The following is a 19,075-nucleotide window of genomic DNA, read 5'->3' on the forward strand; positions in this document are numbered from 1 at the left end:
ACAAAATACTTTTGATATGCATTTACCCTTTCATATTAAAAAGTATGCCATGTTTAGATTAGGTAAGCACAAATATATGCACCACAAACAACTCAGCTCTAAAGAGTACCTAAATACAGTTTTTATAAAAGGTTCCACAATAACAAACTCCAATAACAAAGCACAATATAGCAAGTGTGGGTAAATATTAAACATGATTTCTTGCTCAATTTATAAATGAACAACTAAAAAAAAAAAACAAACACCTGCCTCAAAGTAACGGGCAACTCTATCTATCACTGCTAGCATGTTACAAAAAACTTGAATCAAAAAAATTCAATCTCATCAAGTCTTGGGGAAAAAACTTGATTGCAACAACAAAAATCACATTGTTCAATTTGTTTATACAATTTCAAAATAAAACAGCTTTAAAGCTGACAATACACTTTTTTCATATTTTATGCAAGGAGTTATACCCGGTTAAATAGCTGCCAACGTTTTTCATTGGAATTTTCATGACTTTTTTTTGATTGACAAATCTCAAAAATTGGAAAAGGTTGGAAAACGCAAAAATATCCAAGATCAGTGTCGTAACTATAGAGGAAGAAGAGCCCGCAGTTGCAGAGGGCCCAGACTGTGGGGTCTGCTTCCTCTATAGCTAATAAAAAAAAAACCTCCTCCCCAGCTGCTCTCTTACAGTGAGGAAGGGAAAGCAAGTCGGGCAGGGGTGGGCGGAGTCTGAGTGGGATGTGGGTGGTGCGGAGGTGGGCATGGGCGGGACAGGAAGTAGCCATGAGGATGGGAGTGCGCTGGGCCCCTATGAAGATTTTTTTGCATGAGGTCCCGGTGCACTAGTAACGTCACTGTCCAAGATGCTGCTTTGTTGCTGAGATTTCCTGTGCAACAAAAGTGATCTCAAATATTAAAAAAAGTTTACTTACTGTTTACTTTCCATACAAGAAAAAAATGACAATGTATTAGCACTATATACTGGTAGAGTTAAGTCCTGTACAGTCATCTTACCATTGTTCTAAATGCCTTTTGGTAGTTATTTCCATTGCCATTGGCAACGGAAGGTGATGCAACACACTTTACTATGGCGTGCATTCCATTGTTGCAAGCAGGCTTTAGATTTTTCGGGGAGATTAGTACTTTGCAGTTGGATAGGTGGGGCTCATTTCCTGTGCAACTGACTTTGTGGATCCAGAACATTTTCCTTTTGCTCAGGGCTTTTAGCCTAGGAAACAAAGAAGCACAATAAAATAAACCCATAGCAACCCTTGTAGTAACTTTAAATACTAATTATAGCCCAATATTTTGGTTACAGGTTAAGTAAGATTAGTTATTATCTTTGCATTTAGCTACTCGGTCTGTATTAGTACAAAAGAATCTTTGGTTACCTTGATTTGGGAACTTTCAGCTTCAGATTCCAAAGTTTCCTATAAAAAAGAGGGCAAACATTACCATCTAAAAATGTCAACCCATTTATTTTTTTCTGAGCATCAACATAAAAACAAAAAGTATGAATACATTGCCCAATATCTTGGCAATCACATATTTACCAATAGCACAATGTTTCAAGGCTAGTTGTCCATTGTTCAGAAGTTTTAAAAAAAAACAATACCATGTGAAGGCTGTTATTGTAAAGATGTAGCATCATTAAATTAAAAAAAAGTTAATCTGTTCCTATGGCCTAACAAAGCAAATACAGCCTGTCTACTGTATCTCTCCCTAATGAGGTCTGCTCCATCTACAATTGCTTTATAGTTATGGCAGGACATTTTCTAGAAGGATAAATGAACAAAAAAGAGCTTTTACAGTATTTTATCGGTAGGGATGCACCAAATTTAAGATTCGGAATTTGACAAAATTCTAGCACAGTTTAAACTATAAATTCATGTGTGTTTAACACTCTGGACAGTTGAACATGATATTTTTTTCATTCAAAATGTACAGTATGTAGTTTATTATTAATTATTGTACTACATTTGCATAATAAATTAGGTTTGGATTTGGCTTATTTGGGCAAATCTTTTATGGAGAATTTGGAATTCGGATAAATACAAAAAATTATGGATTCAGTGTATCCCTAGTTATGGGAGACCATGTTGTTTCTAGAGCTGCACTGGAGATATTCTGAAATTTTTGGATGTCCAAAATACCTAATCAATAGGCACAAAAGCCATGGCCCGATTGCTATATTATATGTTTAGATGCCATGCTCAAAGGTAGTTTTAGTGGAGTTTCACTGATGATAACACATGATCTTATTCCTATATAATAGTATATTCTATGGTATTTATTTCTAGAGAACTCTAGATTCTCTATTGCTACATAAATGGTGGATAATGATGGAGTTAATTATAATATTTTGTCACATTGTATATGGGCACCATAAAGACTTCCTAGTTAGTCTTTATTTATCAGAATAATTTAACCAAATCATCATAGTAGTGTCACATGTATCCCTGTATCATTATAAGGCAGAAAGTTGTGTTTATGTCACTTATTCAACACATAGGAAATTCAATATTTGTACAAATTTCAAAAAGGGTTATTTACAAGGACAAGAACTATTTAACATTTGATTGGGGCTCATTTATATATACTGGGCAAATCTGGTCATGAGCAGGAACGTATAGCAACCAATCAGATGTTTGGTTTTATTGTTCTACCTGCAGCTGGCTGAAAAATGCTAATGACTGATTGGTTGCTATGGGTTACTGCTCAGGTGCAAATTTGCCAAATGTTTATATATAAGCCACAATTTATTGTTTGTAATCTGAATGTTGAACTGTTCTTGTATTCAGCATTAAAACTGGAGTAATCACTAGGGAGGGCCAATACTTCATTTGCAGGTTTCTTACTGCCAGTAAGGATATTCGGCTTCCTTCAGTCAATCTCTTGAGGGATTTGATAATTCACACGTGTTATTGGAGTTGCTTAGAACCTTGAGACAGCTTTATCAACACATTTTTCAAAAATGTACAGTGAGAAAATGACAGCATTTATGTTTTTAATTCCTTCTACAGTAATCTTTCTAGTTCCCCTGTTCCTTCCGTTGACTTATTACAAAGTCAAGCACCATGTTCTTGAAACCATAAGTGCCTCATTTGCTGTCAAACAACATCAAGACTTAAAAATGTTTAGTGTTTAGACACAGGCAGAGCAGAAATACATTGTTTAATCGTCAAGAACAGTTTCTTTATAGTTAAAGAATATTAGATGGGGCAAGGAAGCCTCCGTTTAATTAAAGTCATCAATAAGCATTTGTTGGCCCTAAACTTTTAATCAAATATGTATTAATATTTAAGACGCTTGATATTTAAATGTTTGCATTGATGAACATGCAAAATGTTAATTGTGTTCGGGTGGCAGTTTCTTGACAGGCACTGAAGTCATGGATTAAAATAACATTGCTCCTGTAAATCCACAGATGTGCCAAAGGCAGAGGATTAACTCTTTAAAAGCACATTGTTTTTATATGATAAACGATAATGGTATAGTCAGATATTAAAGTCCTTATTTATTAAAACTAAGGGTACGTAAATATCCCAATGGGGTAGATTCCAAACCAGTGGTGCTATAGTTTAATGGGCAGGTTATCCCTTATTCAATGTATATTAATCTTACCCTGTAGGAAAGGGAGAACCTGCATGTTGGGCTCATGGCAGTTCCCAAATAAGCAAATGACAGTAAATGATTTCCCATGCAAAGGAAAAGCAATGTGAAGTACCGTACTTTCATATACAGTATAAAACAGCTCAGAATATAATTATGGAATCTGGAACACAAACTGAACAAATGAAATAAAACATTAAGGGGGGTTATTTACTAAATAGTGCCACCAAAGATTTTATCTTATTTATCAATAAAATAACTACCGTAGTAAAAGTCGGGTCAGAAAAAAACTCGATAAAATCTTGTGAATACTCGAATCCTACAAATTTTTTTGGATGTCACACCGAATCTATATATTTTTCCAATAATCAAAAAAATGCAGGGGTTTTGGACAATAACCCAGAAAACTTGAGCAATTCGGGTATGAAATCCGAAAAATTTGTACAATTCCAGCGCAAATCCTGATATATTTAAATATATCTGCCATTGACTTCGACATGACCTCAGCAAGTTTGAGATTGTGGATTTGAACTTTAAGCACCTTTGGGGGATATAATAAATCTTGAGAACTTTGAGTTTACTTTTTCTCTAAAAATTCGAGTTTGTGCCCAAAAAACCTCGACCAGAAAAAAATCGAGGTATAGTAGATAACCCCCTTAATATAAAAATAAAGACCAATTGCAAATTCAGACTTCTTTTATCATAAATACTGTTAATGTGAACTCTCAAGATACACAAAACAACAAAGACCAATACTTAATAGTGTATATACTGATATAGTATCTTAATTATGACAATTTGCGTATACCACTTTACCAAATTAAAGACCTGGAGTTTATGTACCCCAAGCCTGAGTGACTCAATTATTATCATCAACACTGTAAAAAGGAATTAAAATAAATGGCCTCCCAGTCTGTGACTCGGCAGTTAGATAAAAATGGAGACCTGCTAGAGGAGACTTTCTAAAGGAAAACCAACAGAAACCCCCAAGAATTTAAATGACCTCTAGAAAGCTCATGGTGATTGGCTGCTACAATAGTGTGTGCAATCTGTCAATCACCAGTGTCACTCATGTGGTCACTTGGTTTCTATGTTTCTGAGTGCTGAAAAGCATTAACTGAACTGTACATAAAGATGAAAGGGATACTGGAACCCAAGCACTTTATATACAGTGGAAGGTAGTAATAATTCTGTAGTTATCTTGAATTAGGTTTATGTGATGAGCGTAAAAAACGATGATTGCTACAACTACTGGAAAAAATAGTGGGAAACATACAGCTTCTCCATTCTCTTAAGCATCCACTTAAGTAAATGCTAACCTATAGATTAAGGGCAAGGAAATGCATATGATTATAGCAAAACATATAGAGCACATGTAAATGATAGGCTTTCTACTGCTTTCCTTCAATCATATATTTCTAATCCAGAACTAATATATTTCATATTCATTAGACACCACTCAACAGAAAAGGTCAAGTATCGACTGAAAACAGTGGGTTGGAACAGGGCTGTCATCAATCTGAATGATACCTTATTGTATTGCAACATAATACTATGTTGTGTACTGAAAGTAAAAATGTTCTCATTACCTTTCCCCTTTTTATATTACAGCAGGTAAATCCACTTAAATGGCAGAAAATAAATGTTGATATAATAACCTCCTAATCCTATGCAGCACTACAGTCTACAGTAAGAGTTATGCTATTAATAGATGTTAGAAGGTCAATGGCCCAATCAATAACATGTCATTGGCCTATCAAGGACTACAGTAATTATACAGAACAGACCTAGAACCATTAGAGAACCAGACTGCTTTCTATGCCAGGGCTTTCTCCTATGAAATGTATTATTTTGCCTGGCATGGTGCATTGTACAACAATAGAAATGAATATAATTGGTGCTAGAAGTGTATATTTCTGGCACTAAAATAGTATTGCCAACTGAGGAAAAAAATGAATAAGGGGGAATTTATAAGGTCATGTTAATTAGGGAAAAAATAGCAGACAATCTAATAATGACTTGATTTACTTTTTTTTCCCTAGCTGTCCATATTTAAACCTGATTTTGGGAAGCAACTAGTGCTGCACTCATGAATCTTATTGGAGAATGCGTTTTGCATATCTAATTAAGTTAAGACACTACAAGAGGATTATGTCCCATTTACACTTTACATATTTCATTTATTTAGGTATGCTCTTCTATTCTCATAGTAAATCTGTAACAGACCTCTGTGACAGCCTATGCTATAAATTTAAGAGCTGTTTGCTTGAATGAAAAAATGATTTTGCTTGAGTAAAGGAAGGTGCAGTCACATGGCTAAAGAGATATAGATACCCCAAGCAAGTTCAAAGCACTACACCGTTTTCATAAATATTCCAAAGATAGATAATATATAGTATTCCAAAGATACAGTAGATTCATAGATAAGCTGGTATTACATACTGGGGGTATAGTTATCATTAATTGTGATTACCTCGAATCATGACTTTGATTTCAGTGGAACCAGAGCCACTAGCTCAAACCAAGAAAAACAGTGCCAAACCATTACTCCTCCTCCACAAAAGTTTCCCGTTGCATTAAAGGAAAAGGAAAGCTATGGAGGGATTTTATTGCCAATAGATTAGCTGCAATAGTGCAAGCTAGAATGCTATATTTATTCTGTAGAATGTTTTACCATACCTGAGTAAAAAGCTCTAGAAACTCTCTGTTAGTTTAGGATAGGAGCTGCAGTATTAACATGGTGTGACATCACTTCCTGCCTGAGTCTCTCCCTGCTCTTGGCTCAGATTACAGTAGAGAAGGGAGGGGGGGGGAAGAGAAGCAAACTGAGCATGCTCTTGCCCAGGGCAATGAAGTTTAAGCTGAAAACAGGAAGTCTGATACAGAAGCCCATGAGTACACAATAGAAGGAAAGAAATGTGGTGTTTCTTTTGACAGGGGACTCAGAGCAGCATTACTTTGGGGTTTTACTGGTATATTTAGATGGACCTTTCTGATAAGGCTTACTTTGTTTTAACCTTTCCTTCTCCTTTAAGGGGGAATGTAATATGTTTTGGTAGCACAAACAATTTGCGAACATTAGCGATGTTTGTGTAGTTTTTGACTGATTAAAGACCTCAACAACTTCATCGCAAAGTTTGTAACCATATAGTTTTTGTGAACGTTTGCAGTGGATGTAATAAAATTTCACAATTGCAAAACCTTTTTTGTAACAAAATATTTAACGAATCTCCAGAGCAGGTGTTCGCAATGTAATATTTGTCAGCGACTGATTCTACACTGCGAGCAGTGCTAAAACATTCACAAAGACGCCATTTTAAATAACGCCTGTGACTTTTAATTAGTTTCCCCCCCATAGTGTTCTCCTGGCATCTGCCAAAGCCAGATAGGGAAATTCCATTCATAACTGCAGAGGATATATTTTTCCACTGCTCCATGGCAGTGATCTTGACTCCACTCCAGCTGAGACTTGCCATTGCACATGATGTTTAGGGTTTGTCTCTGATCACCCATAAAAACCCCATACTTTCTATCAATAGTTCTTGTACTAACATTGTTTCTGGAGACATTTTAGAACTCTGCAGTGATTGTTCCACTGAAAGGAGAACTAAACCCTAAAAATGAATATAGCTAAAAATGCCATATTTAATATACCTAATTTATTGCATCAGCTTAAGGTTTCAGATTCTCAATAGCAGCAATGATCCAGGACATCAAACTTGTCACAGGGGGTCACCATCTTGGAAAGTGTCTGTGACACTCACATGCTCAGTGGGCTCTAAGCAGCTGTTGAGAAGCTAAGCTTAGGGGTCATCACAAATTATCAAGCAGAAAATGAGGTTTGCCTGTAATATAAGCTGATGCTACAGGGCTGATTATTAAATTCTAATGCTAGTTCCACAGATCTTTACTGCTAAAGGGCTGTGGTTGCCTTGTGCTGGTACAGAAGCCCAAAACATAATGTACAACATTTCTAGCTACTTCTTTAGTTAGGCTTTAGTTCTCCTTTAAGAACAAGTGTGTTTAGGTGAGTGTCCAAATAATTTTGGCTAAAAATGTGCTTGGATTTGACAATATAGTCTATTTCACAGCATGTACAGTAGTTTTGCTCCCCAAGGAATTAAAATACTGTTAGGACTGAAACATGTAAGACTGAAGTGAGCAAGGTATCAAATGTTTGGCCACACATTAAAGCATCTAGTCAATTCTGTCTTTCCCTGGCAATTGAAATCTCCTTTAGTGCCCCCTCCACTTCTTGCCATTACCTGCTTCACCTTCATGGAAGAAAAAAATGCAACTTGCACATTTGCTCACTTTGCTTGCTTTCCCATCAATTCACATCAATTCACCCCCTGGTATCATTTTATTTTTTGTCTCGCCAGTTATTCTGCACGATAAATCTAATATCTGTAAATGAAAAAATACTGAGCACAATGGGAAGATAAGATGATTGTTAGGTGGCAAAAGGTGGCAGATCACTGACAAGCGCTGACAGTCTGAGGTTTGCTTATGAAAGGCTAATGACTGACAATTTACTTTTTGACAGAATTCTTGCAAAAATGCAGGTGTCAGCAAAGGGAAACCTCACATCAAAAGAATATGGTTTTCTTAGGAAAAAACATGGATTTTTTTCTGATTCACAAGAGACTCTTCTTTTAACAGGCTTGGTTTGTGTCACAAAAACCTGAATCCATTTTGTTGCTTTAATACTATACAGAGGTATTTTTTGTCCACAGATCACACTGTGAGTATAAATAATGTAAGGTGTTATAGTTTTGTCATATAATCTGTTGCAGAAATGCAGGTATGGTATATCTTACATTGTATAATACAAGATAATTGTTTTCCTGTTTTTTGTCTACACATAAATACTACTGCAGTTTGATTTACACATGTAGACCAGGGAGAAACTAGGGATAGGTAGAGAGAGTCGTGTGCCTAGGTTGCAATGGTAGGGAGCACTGGGCATGTATTTCTTCTGCCTGCACATTCCTCTTTTCTAAGTCTGGCACCTGAATCTCCCCTGTGCCGAGGTGTTGCAGGGTGGGATCAGGAATGGATCAAGAGTGGAAGATAAATTTGGGAACCATCACCTGCTGGCCCCTGCACTGGAAAGGACATCATTTCCACAACTGCCATATTTATTTCCCCTAGTCCTGTTTTTAGTCCCACTATATGCAATGTAGAAACTTGGTATTTATAAGCTAGAGCTGTTATCGGGTACGGGTATTTTTGCATTAAGGCATATGTGGCACAAATTATCTTCTAAGTGAATGGACAGGCCCAGATTTGTGGGTAGGCCACAAAGGGCGTAGGCCTAGGGCGATAAAAATTTGGGGACAATATGCTGCCCACTGGCAGTATCACCACTGAGGACTGGGTGGGATATTTTCACAATAAAATTACTGAATGGTCCTAAATCTCCTGTCCCCTCTGTAATTCTGTGTATATTTAGGAAAGCCTAATGTGTTTAGCAAAGATCTTATAGAGCAAAAGTTGAACTTTATACAGTTTCATGCCATCTTCACAAATGACCATAATGTATGTACAATTTGGCTACCGGAAAAAAAAGGACACATATCTATATATACTGTACATTATGAATACACTTGTACAAAGACAGTATCCCAGTAAACTATCTGTTGATTGATTGTTATGGGGAGGATTGCAATAGCTGCTAATGCCAACACTGAACCGTCACCAAAAAAACCTGAAGCTCACTAAATGATTTAAAGGCGTGGTTCACCTTTGATGTAACTATAAGTAGGTTATAGAATGTCCAAATCCTAGCAATGTAGCAATTAATTTTCATTATTTATATTTTAGAGTTTTTGAGTTATTTTTCTTGCTCTTTTGCCTTTTCCAGCTTTCAAATGGGGGTCACTGACCCCATATAAAAACAAATGTTCTACAAGACTACAAATTATTTGTTATTGCTACTTTGTACTACTCATATTTCTATGCAGGCCCTCTCCTATTGATATGCCATTCTCTTATTCAAACCAATGTATGGATGATTGAGTAACTTGGACCCTAGCAACCTGTTTGCTGAAATTTCAAACTAGATAGCTGTTGAATAAAAAAGGGAAATAACTCTAAAACCCACAAATAATAAAAAATGAAAACCAATTGCAAATATATCTGAATATCACTTGCTTCATCATATTAGTAGTTAACTTAAAGTTGAACAACCTCATTATTAGCAAAAATGTGTTTGTAGAAAGGGTATATGGAGATCTAATGAACAGGTTCATGAATTGCACCTGCAGTCCAGTGTTTAATGTAGAACCCATATCTTGTCTGCAAAATGTATCAGACAGATCCATACAAAACAATATCAATCATATCTGATGAATAAACTGTCAAAAGGCCCAGCTAACTTATAATATATTATAAATATAATTAGTACCTGTAAAACTGTTCATTGGGTTTTATCTCTCCTGGAAATCCCAGCATGCCACACACCACTCGACTGTTGTGAAGAGTCCAGCCATGGTCACACACCTGCCTCCATCTGCCTTTATGTTTCACTTCAACTATACCTTCTGTGACGGGAACGCTTGCTTTGGCACGGGCTGAAATGGGTTTTATTCGCACTTCCTCAATCTTCTTTGTGTACTGCAAAAGAATTTTAAAATGACTTTATTCACTGTGTGGTTCAGTAACCAGGCATAAAATCCTGCTCTTCACTGTACAGGTATGGAACCTATATAGAATGTTTGGGACTTGAGGCATTCCAGATAATGGATCTTTCTAAAATCTGCATCTTTATACCTTAAGTCTACTAGAAAATCATATACACATTAAGGGGGTCATTTACTAAACCACACATTTTTCTGGTAGGACTTTTTGGGTAAATAAATTTATGGAACAAAAAGTACTTTCAAGATTTATTGTACTCCGATGCTGCAAATAGCCAAAATCAGAAAATAAACCATCTCTCTTGCCACCTTTTCCTACATTTTTTACCGGCTGGTGGGGTGCGGGAACAAAAAGGGGAATGCCATGATGTGAAAGGGGGCGGGCCGCGTTGCAGAGACTTCAAGGAGAACAAAAGTTGAGTTTCCAGGGGATTGGGGGCGGGCCCAGGGGTCTTTTTAAGGCTATTACAAATTTACCGGCAGCTACATTGCATGTAAATTTGTAATACCGGCCCCGGCCTTGGCAGGTGTTTTACTGGCAGGGTGGCAACCCTACTCAGACCTGTTGAGGTCCTGTATATGTCAAAGGGAGAGGCACCTATCCCAATTTGAAGATATTGTGGTTTGCGCTGGATTTAGCCTGATAATCCAATAAATTTGGGTTTTTGTGGGAAAAAAGTCTGAAAAAAATTCACAATTGGGGTTTTCACTCAGTTTTGAGTTTTTTCTCGATCCGATTCATTTGAGTTAATTTATTAATAAAAAAGGCACAATTAGGCATGGGAGTTTGGCCAAGCCTTTTTTAATTAATATAAAGAGATACATTTGGAGTTTAATAAATAACCCCCTAAATAAACGCAATAGGCTGGTTTTGCTTCCAATAAGGATTAATTATATCTTAGTTGGGATCAAGTAAAAGGTACAGTTTTATTATTATACAGAAAAAGGAAATCATTTTAAAAAAATTGGATTAATTGGATAAAATCTATTGTATAATTGTATAACCTGATTGGTGAAAATAAGTGTAAAATGGGGATTATAATTACCAGTGCATGCTTTTCTCCAGTGCAAGTAACCCACAGCAATCAATGAGCAGCTAGTCTGCAGTCTGAGAGCAAGTTACTAGAATTGGAGTAAAGTTGGGCCCTGTTATTTTGAAGGAAAGCTCAGACTCTCGACTGAAAAAGTATTAGCAAGTCAAGTCAATGTAAATTGCTAAAAGGATTAAGCAATAATGACAAATTATAATAATATCAGATTTACTTCAGTGAACTATGTTTGATGGCCAAAGGGTCCACTCTGAGGCTGGAGACCTTGCATAAATAAATGTCCATGCACAAAAGATAACTAAGTATCAAAGAATAACAGTATATCTACCTAGAAAACGGCAATGCTTTGGATTGTAGTTGCCCCTTCTTAAAGGGGACCTGTCACCCTAAGAAATAATTCAAATTTTTTTTTCTATCATGTTAATTAAGCAAAATAAATTTTATTTACACTATAAATTTAAATTGAGTTTTCTTCAGTCTTGGAATTATACAATCATAGCAAGCTGGCAGAAGCCATTTTGTACGACACTGTTATTAAGACAAATTGTGTATCACCCCAAAATCTTTTGTATGCACAAGAATGGGGAACCTAATGCCCTAAATAATTATAGAGCCTGGGGAGGGAAGGGGCAATGTGAGAAGTGCAGTGAAATGGTAAAAGTTCTGAATTTAAAAGTTAAAGTAATAGACTGTCCCACCTCTATGCCTCAGTCATAGAGGCAGGGTAGATATTTGATTGACAGCTCAGATATTTAAATACCTTTATAGCATGGATGGATGTTTTAATGAAAAAAAGAATTTGTGTTCCATGTTTAATTTGCAAAGGACTTTCATTATACAGCTTTTTTTGTGTTGGTGACAGGTCCGCTTTAAGCCTGCATGGTAATTACAGGATAAGGCTCAAAAGGATAAGTAAGGAATGACAAAATCATATAATTAGGTGTTACAGAAACCATCAAAACAGAGTTTATAGGCTTCTGAATTATAAAGAGAAACAAAAAGTTTTATAATAAATGGAAAAATGTGATCACTTACTGTAAAATGTAAGAATGTTTTTTTTCTTGAAATTCAATGATTATATAAAATGCCAAATAATTTTATACTAGTCATGGAATTATGTGTTGAATTTGAATATTCTGCAGTACATTTTTTCTAATGATAAAAATAATTTAGCACTATTGACAAATAAATATTGCGTAGCAAATGCATTTTTGCAATTTTGTGTATTGTAATTCCATAAGTATAATAAATATCTATAAAAATGCACAGTCATCTGATCTAGACAATTTTACTGATGGAGGTACAAGAATATCATATAAGTTCTGAATTTATAATGAACAAATTGCTCTTTAATGCAAAAGTGATTTGGTGTTAGGATTCCGCATTTAATGTTACTATCATCTGTGGAAGGTTTGGGAAAGAACATTGGCAATGTACAGAAGCATCCATCCATACAGAATAAGCTGCTTATTGTATGTGTTTTGCAGCAGATGCCACCAAATGGTTCTCATGTGACCCTGGTGTAAACCTAGAAGCTTTGCCTTTTTAGCTAATATACAGATTTACTCAAAGAATGTAGTGATGTTCTGAAATGGGCAGTTTCTGTTTGTGGTTTGGATATATTAAAAAAAATAACATAAAACTGCAATTAAACGAAAATATCTTTATACAGAAATAGAAATGTGTTTCTTTCCCAGTTATACAACATTCAAGTAGAGACTTGGGAGGTACACTAGCAGCGACGTGCTAGAATATATTTACAAAATGTTTCTTACATTAAGACAATTTCAGAGTCTGACTGTCTCTTTCATCATATAATTATCTAGAAATTCTATCGATATTTCTAGTGTTGTCAGGGCTGTATTTAGGTCCGATGCTGCCCTAGGCACTGGACCTAAACATGCCCCCCATGTGGTGCGTGTGACGTCAGCCCGTAGTTAGTTAGCCAAAAATTTAATCTATAAAGGCTGGAGTGACTGGATATCTAACATAACAGAACTCTTACTTCCTGCTTTTCAGCTCTCTAACTGAGTTAGTCAGTGACTTTTAGAGGGGGGGAATGGTAAATTACTGGGCCCCACAGCAAATTATTTTTCAGGCCCTCAAAATGTCTAGAGATTGTTTTACAAATTTGTATATGAATTAGAGCCTCGTGGGGCCCCTATACATCCTGGGCCCCCTTACAGCCGCAGGGTCTGCTTCCTCTGTATTTACACCACTGGATATAAGTGTTCAGTGAGTTTGCAATTAATCCTCAGCATGCAGGTCAGATTCAAAAGCAATGTGGCCCCCTGAAGTCTCTGATTGGTTACTACCTGGTAGTATCAGTGGAAACCATAGAGCTGCAAAGCAGGAAGTTGTGTTCCGTTCTGTTACACATCCAGTCACTCCAGCCTTTATACATTACATTTGTGACTAACTAACTATATTGAAAACATTTTTTACTTTGTACAGCCTATCTATTTACCCAGTTTTTATTTTTATACTGAACAATTCATTTGTTTGCCGTGCCAGGGGTGCGGCATGCCCTGTACTAATGCCCAAGGATGGCACAGGGCCCAATCATGGAGTCCAATGACCCAGAGAGTGGCATAGAGAAGTAGGGCATGACATTGCTAGGTAGCTTGCCCACCTTCTCCTGGGTAGTGACTGGCAATGAGGACCCCTGGTTGAGGGACTATAGGGTAAGCCTAGAGGCTACCTGGCAGCTGGTTTTGAGCAGGTGGAGAACCAGGAGCACAGTAGCATTCCTCCCTACCTACCCAGATGTTCTGAAAAAATTTGTCTCTGACACGCTAAAGCAAGTGGTCATAAAAGACCCCCTATATATATGCACCACCTTCCAAATACTTGTGGTATTGGATAAGTAATTTAAACATAGCTTTCATCAATCCATTTAAAAGGAGCACCGATTCATGAATCAAACCAAGTAAGACATGGGAGACATAGAGCCAAATGTCCAATTACTTTATCAGCAACTGGCTGTGTACAAATCCCAGGATGCTTGTATAACACACCTAAATTACCTCAGCATAGTCTTATTAAGGGGCAAAAAAACCCTCTGTGGTAGCCAAGGGAAATTAGCACTAGGGCCGCAGCGTCCCAACGCTGAATTCTGACTGCTCCCTATCTACGAGTCAAAGGACGCTTGAATACCATAACTAAAATACCTCAGCACCCTGCTGCCCCTCACAGGAATTTCTGACACGGCTAGTATTGCCCCGTATATACTTGTTTAGATAGCTGCCCAGTCACCCCTTTGAAAGCAATGATTGATCTCCTATAGTGCGCCTAAACCTCATTAAGATCAGAAAGCCTAACACGCGCTTCGTTCACAAGAGCTTTGTCACAAAATGGCGCGCGAGATTCTGCTTTTAAAGGCTAATCCGCCCACCCAGGAGAGTTTCGTCCAATCGTAACGGCCGTTACACGCGGGCCGTTGTATGACGTCGCGAAGTACCCGACCTGCACCATAAAATGTTGCTACTAGATGGATCATGTTAGGTTAGAATGCAACGGGATTCTTTCATTTAAGCCATGTGATGAATTCAGCAGAAAGATCCATTCACTTGGGACAAATTCAGTCCTAATAATTGATGGGCCTTATAGCTGCTTGTGTGTGTGAAATATATTACTCAAAATGTCTGCTGTTTGCCCCATTTAGCATTTCTGCTTGATTGTTCAATATTTTGTAAGTGGTCTGGGAGCCTATTTTTTTAGCATATAAAAGGTAACCAATCTACATTTATTGTGTATTAGTATCAGGGAAACCCCAATTGTCTTTTCACTTATCCAAGGAAAAGGCTGGCAGCCCCCATAGCCACACCTCTTTGCTGTAAATAGGAAAGATAAAATTGAGTTAAAGTCATGAGAAAACCCATACATCACGATCCCATTCAATTTACAGAAAAACGGTACTGCTCTTCAGCCGTAGTTGTGTTGAATGCATGTATGTATGAGCATTCGACATCACAACATAATGAAATGGTTGATGTAAATCTCATGGCAGAAATTTTTGACAAAAAAAAAAATCACCAGCGACGTGCCTAATGTATGTGGGTAGATTGAAATGAAGGACCTACGTTTTTTTTTTATCAATATACAGTTAGGTGCATAAATATTTGGATAGAGACAACTTTTTTTCTCATTTCCATTCTGTGCATCACCACAATGAATTTTAAATGAAACAGCTTTCAGCTTTAATTCAGCGGGTTGAACAAAAAGATTGCATAAAAATGTGAGGAACTAAAGTCTTTTTTTAACACAATCACTTCATTTCAGGGGCTCAAAAGTAGGGATGCACCGAATCCTGGATTTGGTTCAGGATTCAGCCTTTTTCAGCAGGATTCAGATTTGGCCGAATCCTTCTGCCCGGCCGAACCGAATCCAAATTTGCATAAGCAAATTAGGGGAGGGAAATCGCGTGACTTTTTGTCACAAAACAAGCAATTCAAAAATATTTTCCTCTTCCCGCCCCTAAGATTCGGTTCGGTATTCGGCCGAATCTTTCGTAAGGGATTCGGGGGTTTGGCCGAATCCAAAATAGTGGATTCGGCGCATCCCTACTCAAAAGTAATTGGACAAATTAAAAAACTGAAAATAAAATGTTCATTTCTAATACTTGGTTGAAAACCCTTTGCTGGCAATGACAGCCTGAAGTCTTGAACTCGTGGACATCACCAGATTCTGGGTTTCCTCATTTTTAATGTTCTGCCAGGCCTTTACTGCAGCAGCTTTTAGTTACTGTTTGTTTGTGGGCCTTTCTGTCTGAAGTTTAGTCTTCAACAAGTGAAATGCAGCTTAATTGGGTTCAGATCAGGTGACTGACTTGGCCATTCAAGAATATTCCACTTCTTTGCTTTAATAAACTCCTGGGTTGCTTTGGCTGTATGTTTTTGGGTCATTGTCCATCTGTATTATGAAACACCTCCCAATCAATTTGACTGCATTTAGCTGGATTTGAGCAGACAGTGTCTCTGAACACCTCAGAATTCATTTGTCTGCTTCTGTCCTGTGCCACTGGCAGCCATGCACGCCCAAGCCATCACACTGCCTCCTCCATGTTTTACAGATGATGTGTAATGCTTTGCATCATGAGCTGTTCCATGCCTTCTCCATACTTTTTTCTTGCCATCATTCTGGTAGAGGTTGATCTTGGTTTCATCTGTCCAAAGAATGTTTTTCCAGAACTGTGCTGAATTTTTTAGATTTTTTTTAGCAAAGTCCAATTTTCTATTTTTGATGCTTATGAGTGGCTTGTACCTTGCAGTACACCCTCTGTATTTACTTTCATGCAGTCTTCTTTTTATGGTAGACTTGGATATCAATATGCCTACCTCCTGGAGAGTGTTGTTCACTTGTTTGGCTGTTGTGAAGGGGTTTTTCTTCACCGTGGAAATGATTCTGCAATCATCCACCATTGTTGTCTTCCGTGGACGTCCAGGTCTTTTTGTGTTGAGTTTACCAGTGCTTTCTTTCTCAGGATGTAGATTTTACCACTCCTAATATTGTAGCAATTTCTCGTATGTTTTTTTTCTGTTTTTGCAGCTTAAGTATGGCTTGTTTTACCTGCATGGAGAGCTCCTTTGACATCATGTTGTCTGTTCACAGCAAAATCTTCCACATACAAGCACCCCCCCTCAAATCAACTCCAGGGCTTTTATCTGCTTCATTGATAATGACATAAAAAAGGAATTGCCCACACCTGCCCATGAAATAGCCTTTGAGTCAATTGTCCAATTACTTTTGTACACCTGAAATGAAGTGAATGTGTTAAAAAAAGGCTTTTGTTCCTCACATTGTTATGAAATCTTTTTGTTCAACCCGCTGAATTAAAGTTGAAAGTTTGCAGTTCAACTGCATCTGAGTTGTTTCATTAAAATTCATTGTGGTAATGTACAGAACCAAAATTAGAAAAAAAGTTGTCTTAAAATATTTATGGACCTAACTGCATTTGTTCACACATATTCCCATTTTCAGATACTGTTGATCTGCCAGGTGGTTTATTCACATTTTTATGAACCTTGGGCAGCATGTAGAATGTTGGGGTTCTGGATTTAGTATTCATAAAAGCTTTGTATTCTGTACTGTTTATTAGGTCTGTATGGAAACCATTCTCAGTAAGGGAATTGTATTGTTCTCAATGGGTCTCAATGTAATCTCATATAGCGTGAGGTGTTGGATAGTTGTTTTAATGCTTCATTTACATACATTAAATTAGGCCCTTATCGGAGGATTTTATCAGCATATCCTCCCAGCTTCGAATTTGAGAAATTGCAACAAGCTCTTGCTTATTTAGATTTGCGGAACCACAATCAGATAAGTCTTTTATAACTAGTTCTTCAAAGACAGTAACTGCCAAGCTAGTGTTCCTAGATGCCATAATTTTACTTTTGGGTTTTACTGTAGATATACTTTCTTAAATTTCAGTAAACAATTCCCTCAAATCCCAGATGTTTGGAGCGGTGGTCAAAGTAACAGTATATGTAACAAATAACGAAATATGGCAGCCCCCTTATAGAGTAACATGGGGAATAAAATAGGTAATGTCTGGCCCGGATTTGTGGCAAGGCCACAAAGGCCTGAGCCTAGGGTGCGCAGCTTCCCAGTGCTCTGGAGTATGCCCTGGCCTGCACTAGGACCGCTCAGTCCGGCCACGGACAGGTGCTAGGGGCACCCGAGATCCAAATCAGGCCCTGGGTAATGTAAAAGCATTAGGCAAATACTTTTATGGCAAAATTATAAATAGCATGTAGTCAATGTTATGATATATACAACATTTTAATTTATGATGTCAGTATCTATTTAAAGGGGAACTATTACGAAAATGAAAATTTAATATTAGCTTCCTCATACTGAAGTAGGAAACTTTCTAAATACAATCAATTAAATATTTTGCATTGTTTCTGAAATAATCAAGTTTATATTCACTATTCCTTCCCAGCATCTGTTTCTCTTCATTCTCTCTTCATGCAGCAGTTGGGTGTCAGATGAATGATCAATATATCTTATAGGGGGGCTACTTTCCTTGCAGATGTATTAGAGCTCACTCAAATAACTTATTCCAGTACAAACAAAATAACTGCCTTTTGCATAAATTCTGCATGTAGAGAGACAGGATTTCTAGGCAAAATGAGCCCCCTATAAGATATGTTGGATCATCCATCTAACTCCTCAATGAAGACAGAATGAGGAGAATGCTGAACCGATGCTGAGAGAGGAATAGTGAAGATAAACTTGATTATTTCAGAAACGGTACAGAATTTTTAATTGTCTGTATTTAGAAAGTTTCTTATTTCAGAATGCTGAAGCTTATATTAAATTTTCATTTTCACGATAGTTCCCCTTTAAGTACATCAAGCACATACCAGGCCAAGCATAACTGGAAAATTATGGCAGTTCAGTACTGAAATATTTTAAATGTTGATGCACCACTGTTGTATATGACCCCCCGTAAAAAAAAGGCTAGGAAAGAATTAGCAAGGACACTGCGTGAAAGGAACTGAAACTGTGAAACTGTGAAACTCAAATAATTTTCAGCTCTGCATTTGTGAAGTGATTTGTGAGTTCCTAAACTCTAAATATCTGTGAATGCTAGAACTTGCTGAGTTGTTGCTCTGTCCCAATCTAATTGAGATAATGCTGAGCCAGACACAAGATGAATAATAAGGACATATTTTGATCATGAAGAAAAACCGAGGATGATCCTACTGTGGAGCGGAAGAGAATGTAGAGTTTATTGCAGCAGGTAGAAACCTGCAGAACAGATGGCAAGAATTACAGGAA

General features: G+C 37.1%; 1 protein-coding gene across 1 annotated transcript in view; it reads right to left on the reverse strand.

The window, feature by feature from the left end:
• Nucleotides 1–19,075, reverse strand: part of loxl4.L (lysyl oxidase like 4 L homeolog) — a 43,228-nt gene that overhangs the window by 20,272 nt on the left and 3,881 nt on the right. Inside the window, exons 3-5 of the mRNA XM_018224734.2 lie at nucleotides 10,010–10,218; nucleotides 1,380–1,418; nucleotides 1,003–1,216 (exon numbers count right to left, since the gene is read on the reverse strand). Coding sequence (XP_018080223.1) covers nucleotides 1,003–1,216; nucleotides 1,380–1,418; nucleotides 10,010–10,218 — 462 coding nt within the window. The remainder of the gene's footprint in view (nucleotides 1–1,002; nucleotides 1,217–1,379; nucleotides 1,419–10,009; nucleotides 10,219–19,075) is intronic.

The sequence above is a fragment of the Xenopus laevis genome, chromosome 7L, assembly GCF_017654675.1.
Source record: "Xenopus laevis strain J_2021 chromosome 7L, Xenopus_laevis_v10.1, whole genome shotgun sequence".
In the NCBI taxonomy this organism is placed as follows: Eukaryota; Metazoa; Chordata; class Amphibia; order Anura; family Pipidae; genus Xenopus; species Xenopus laevis.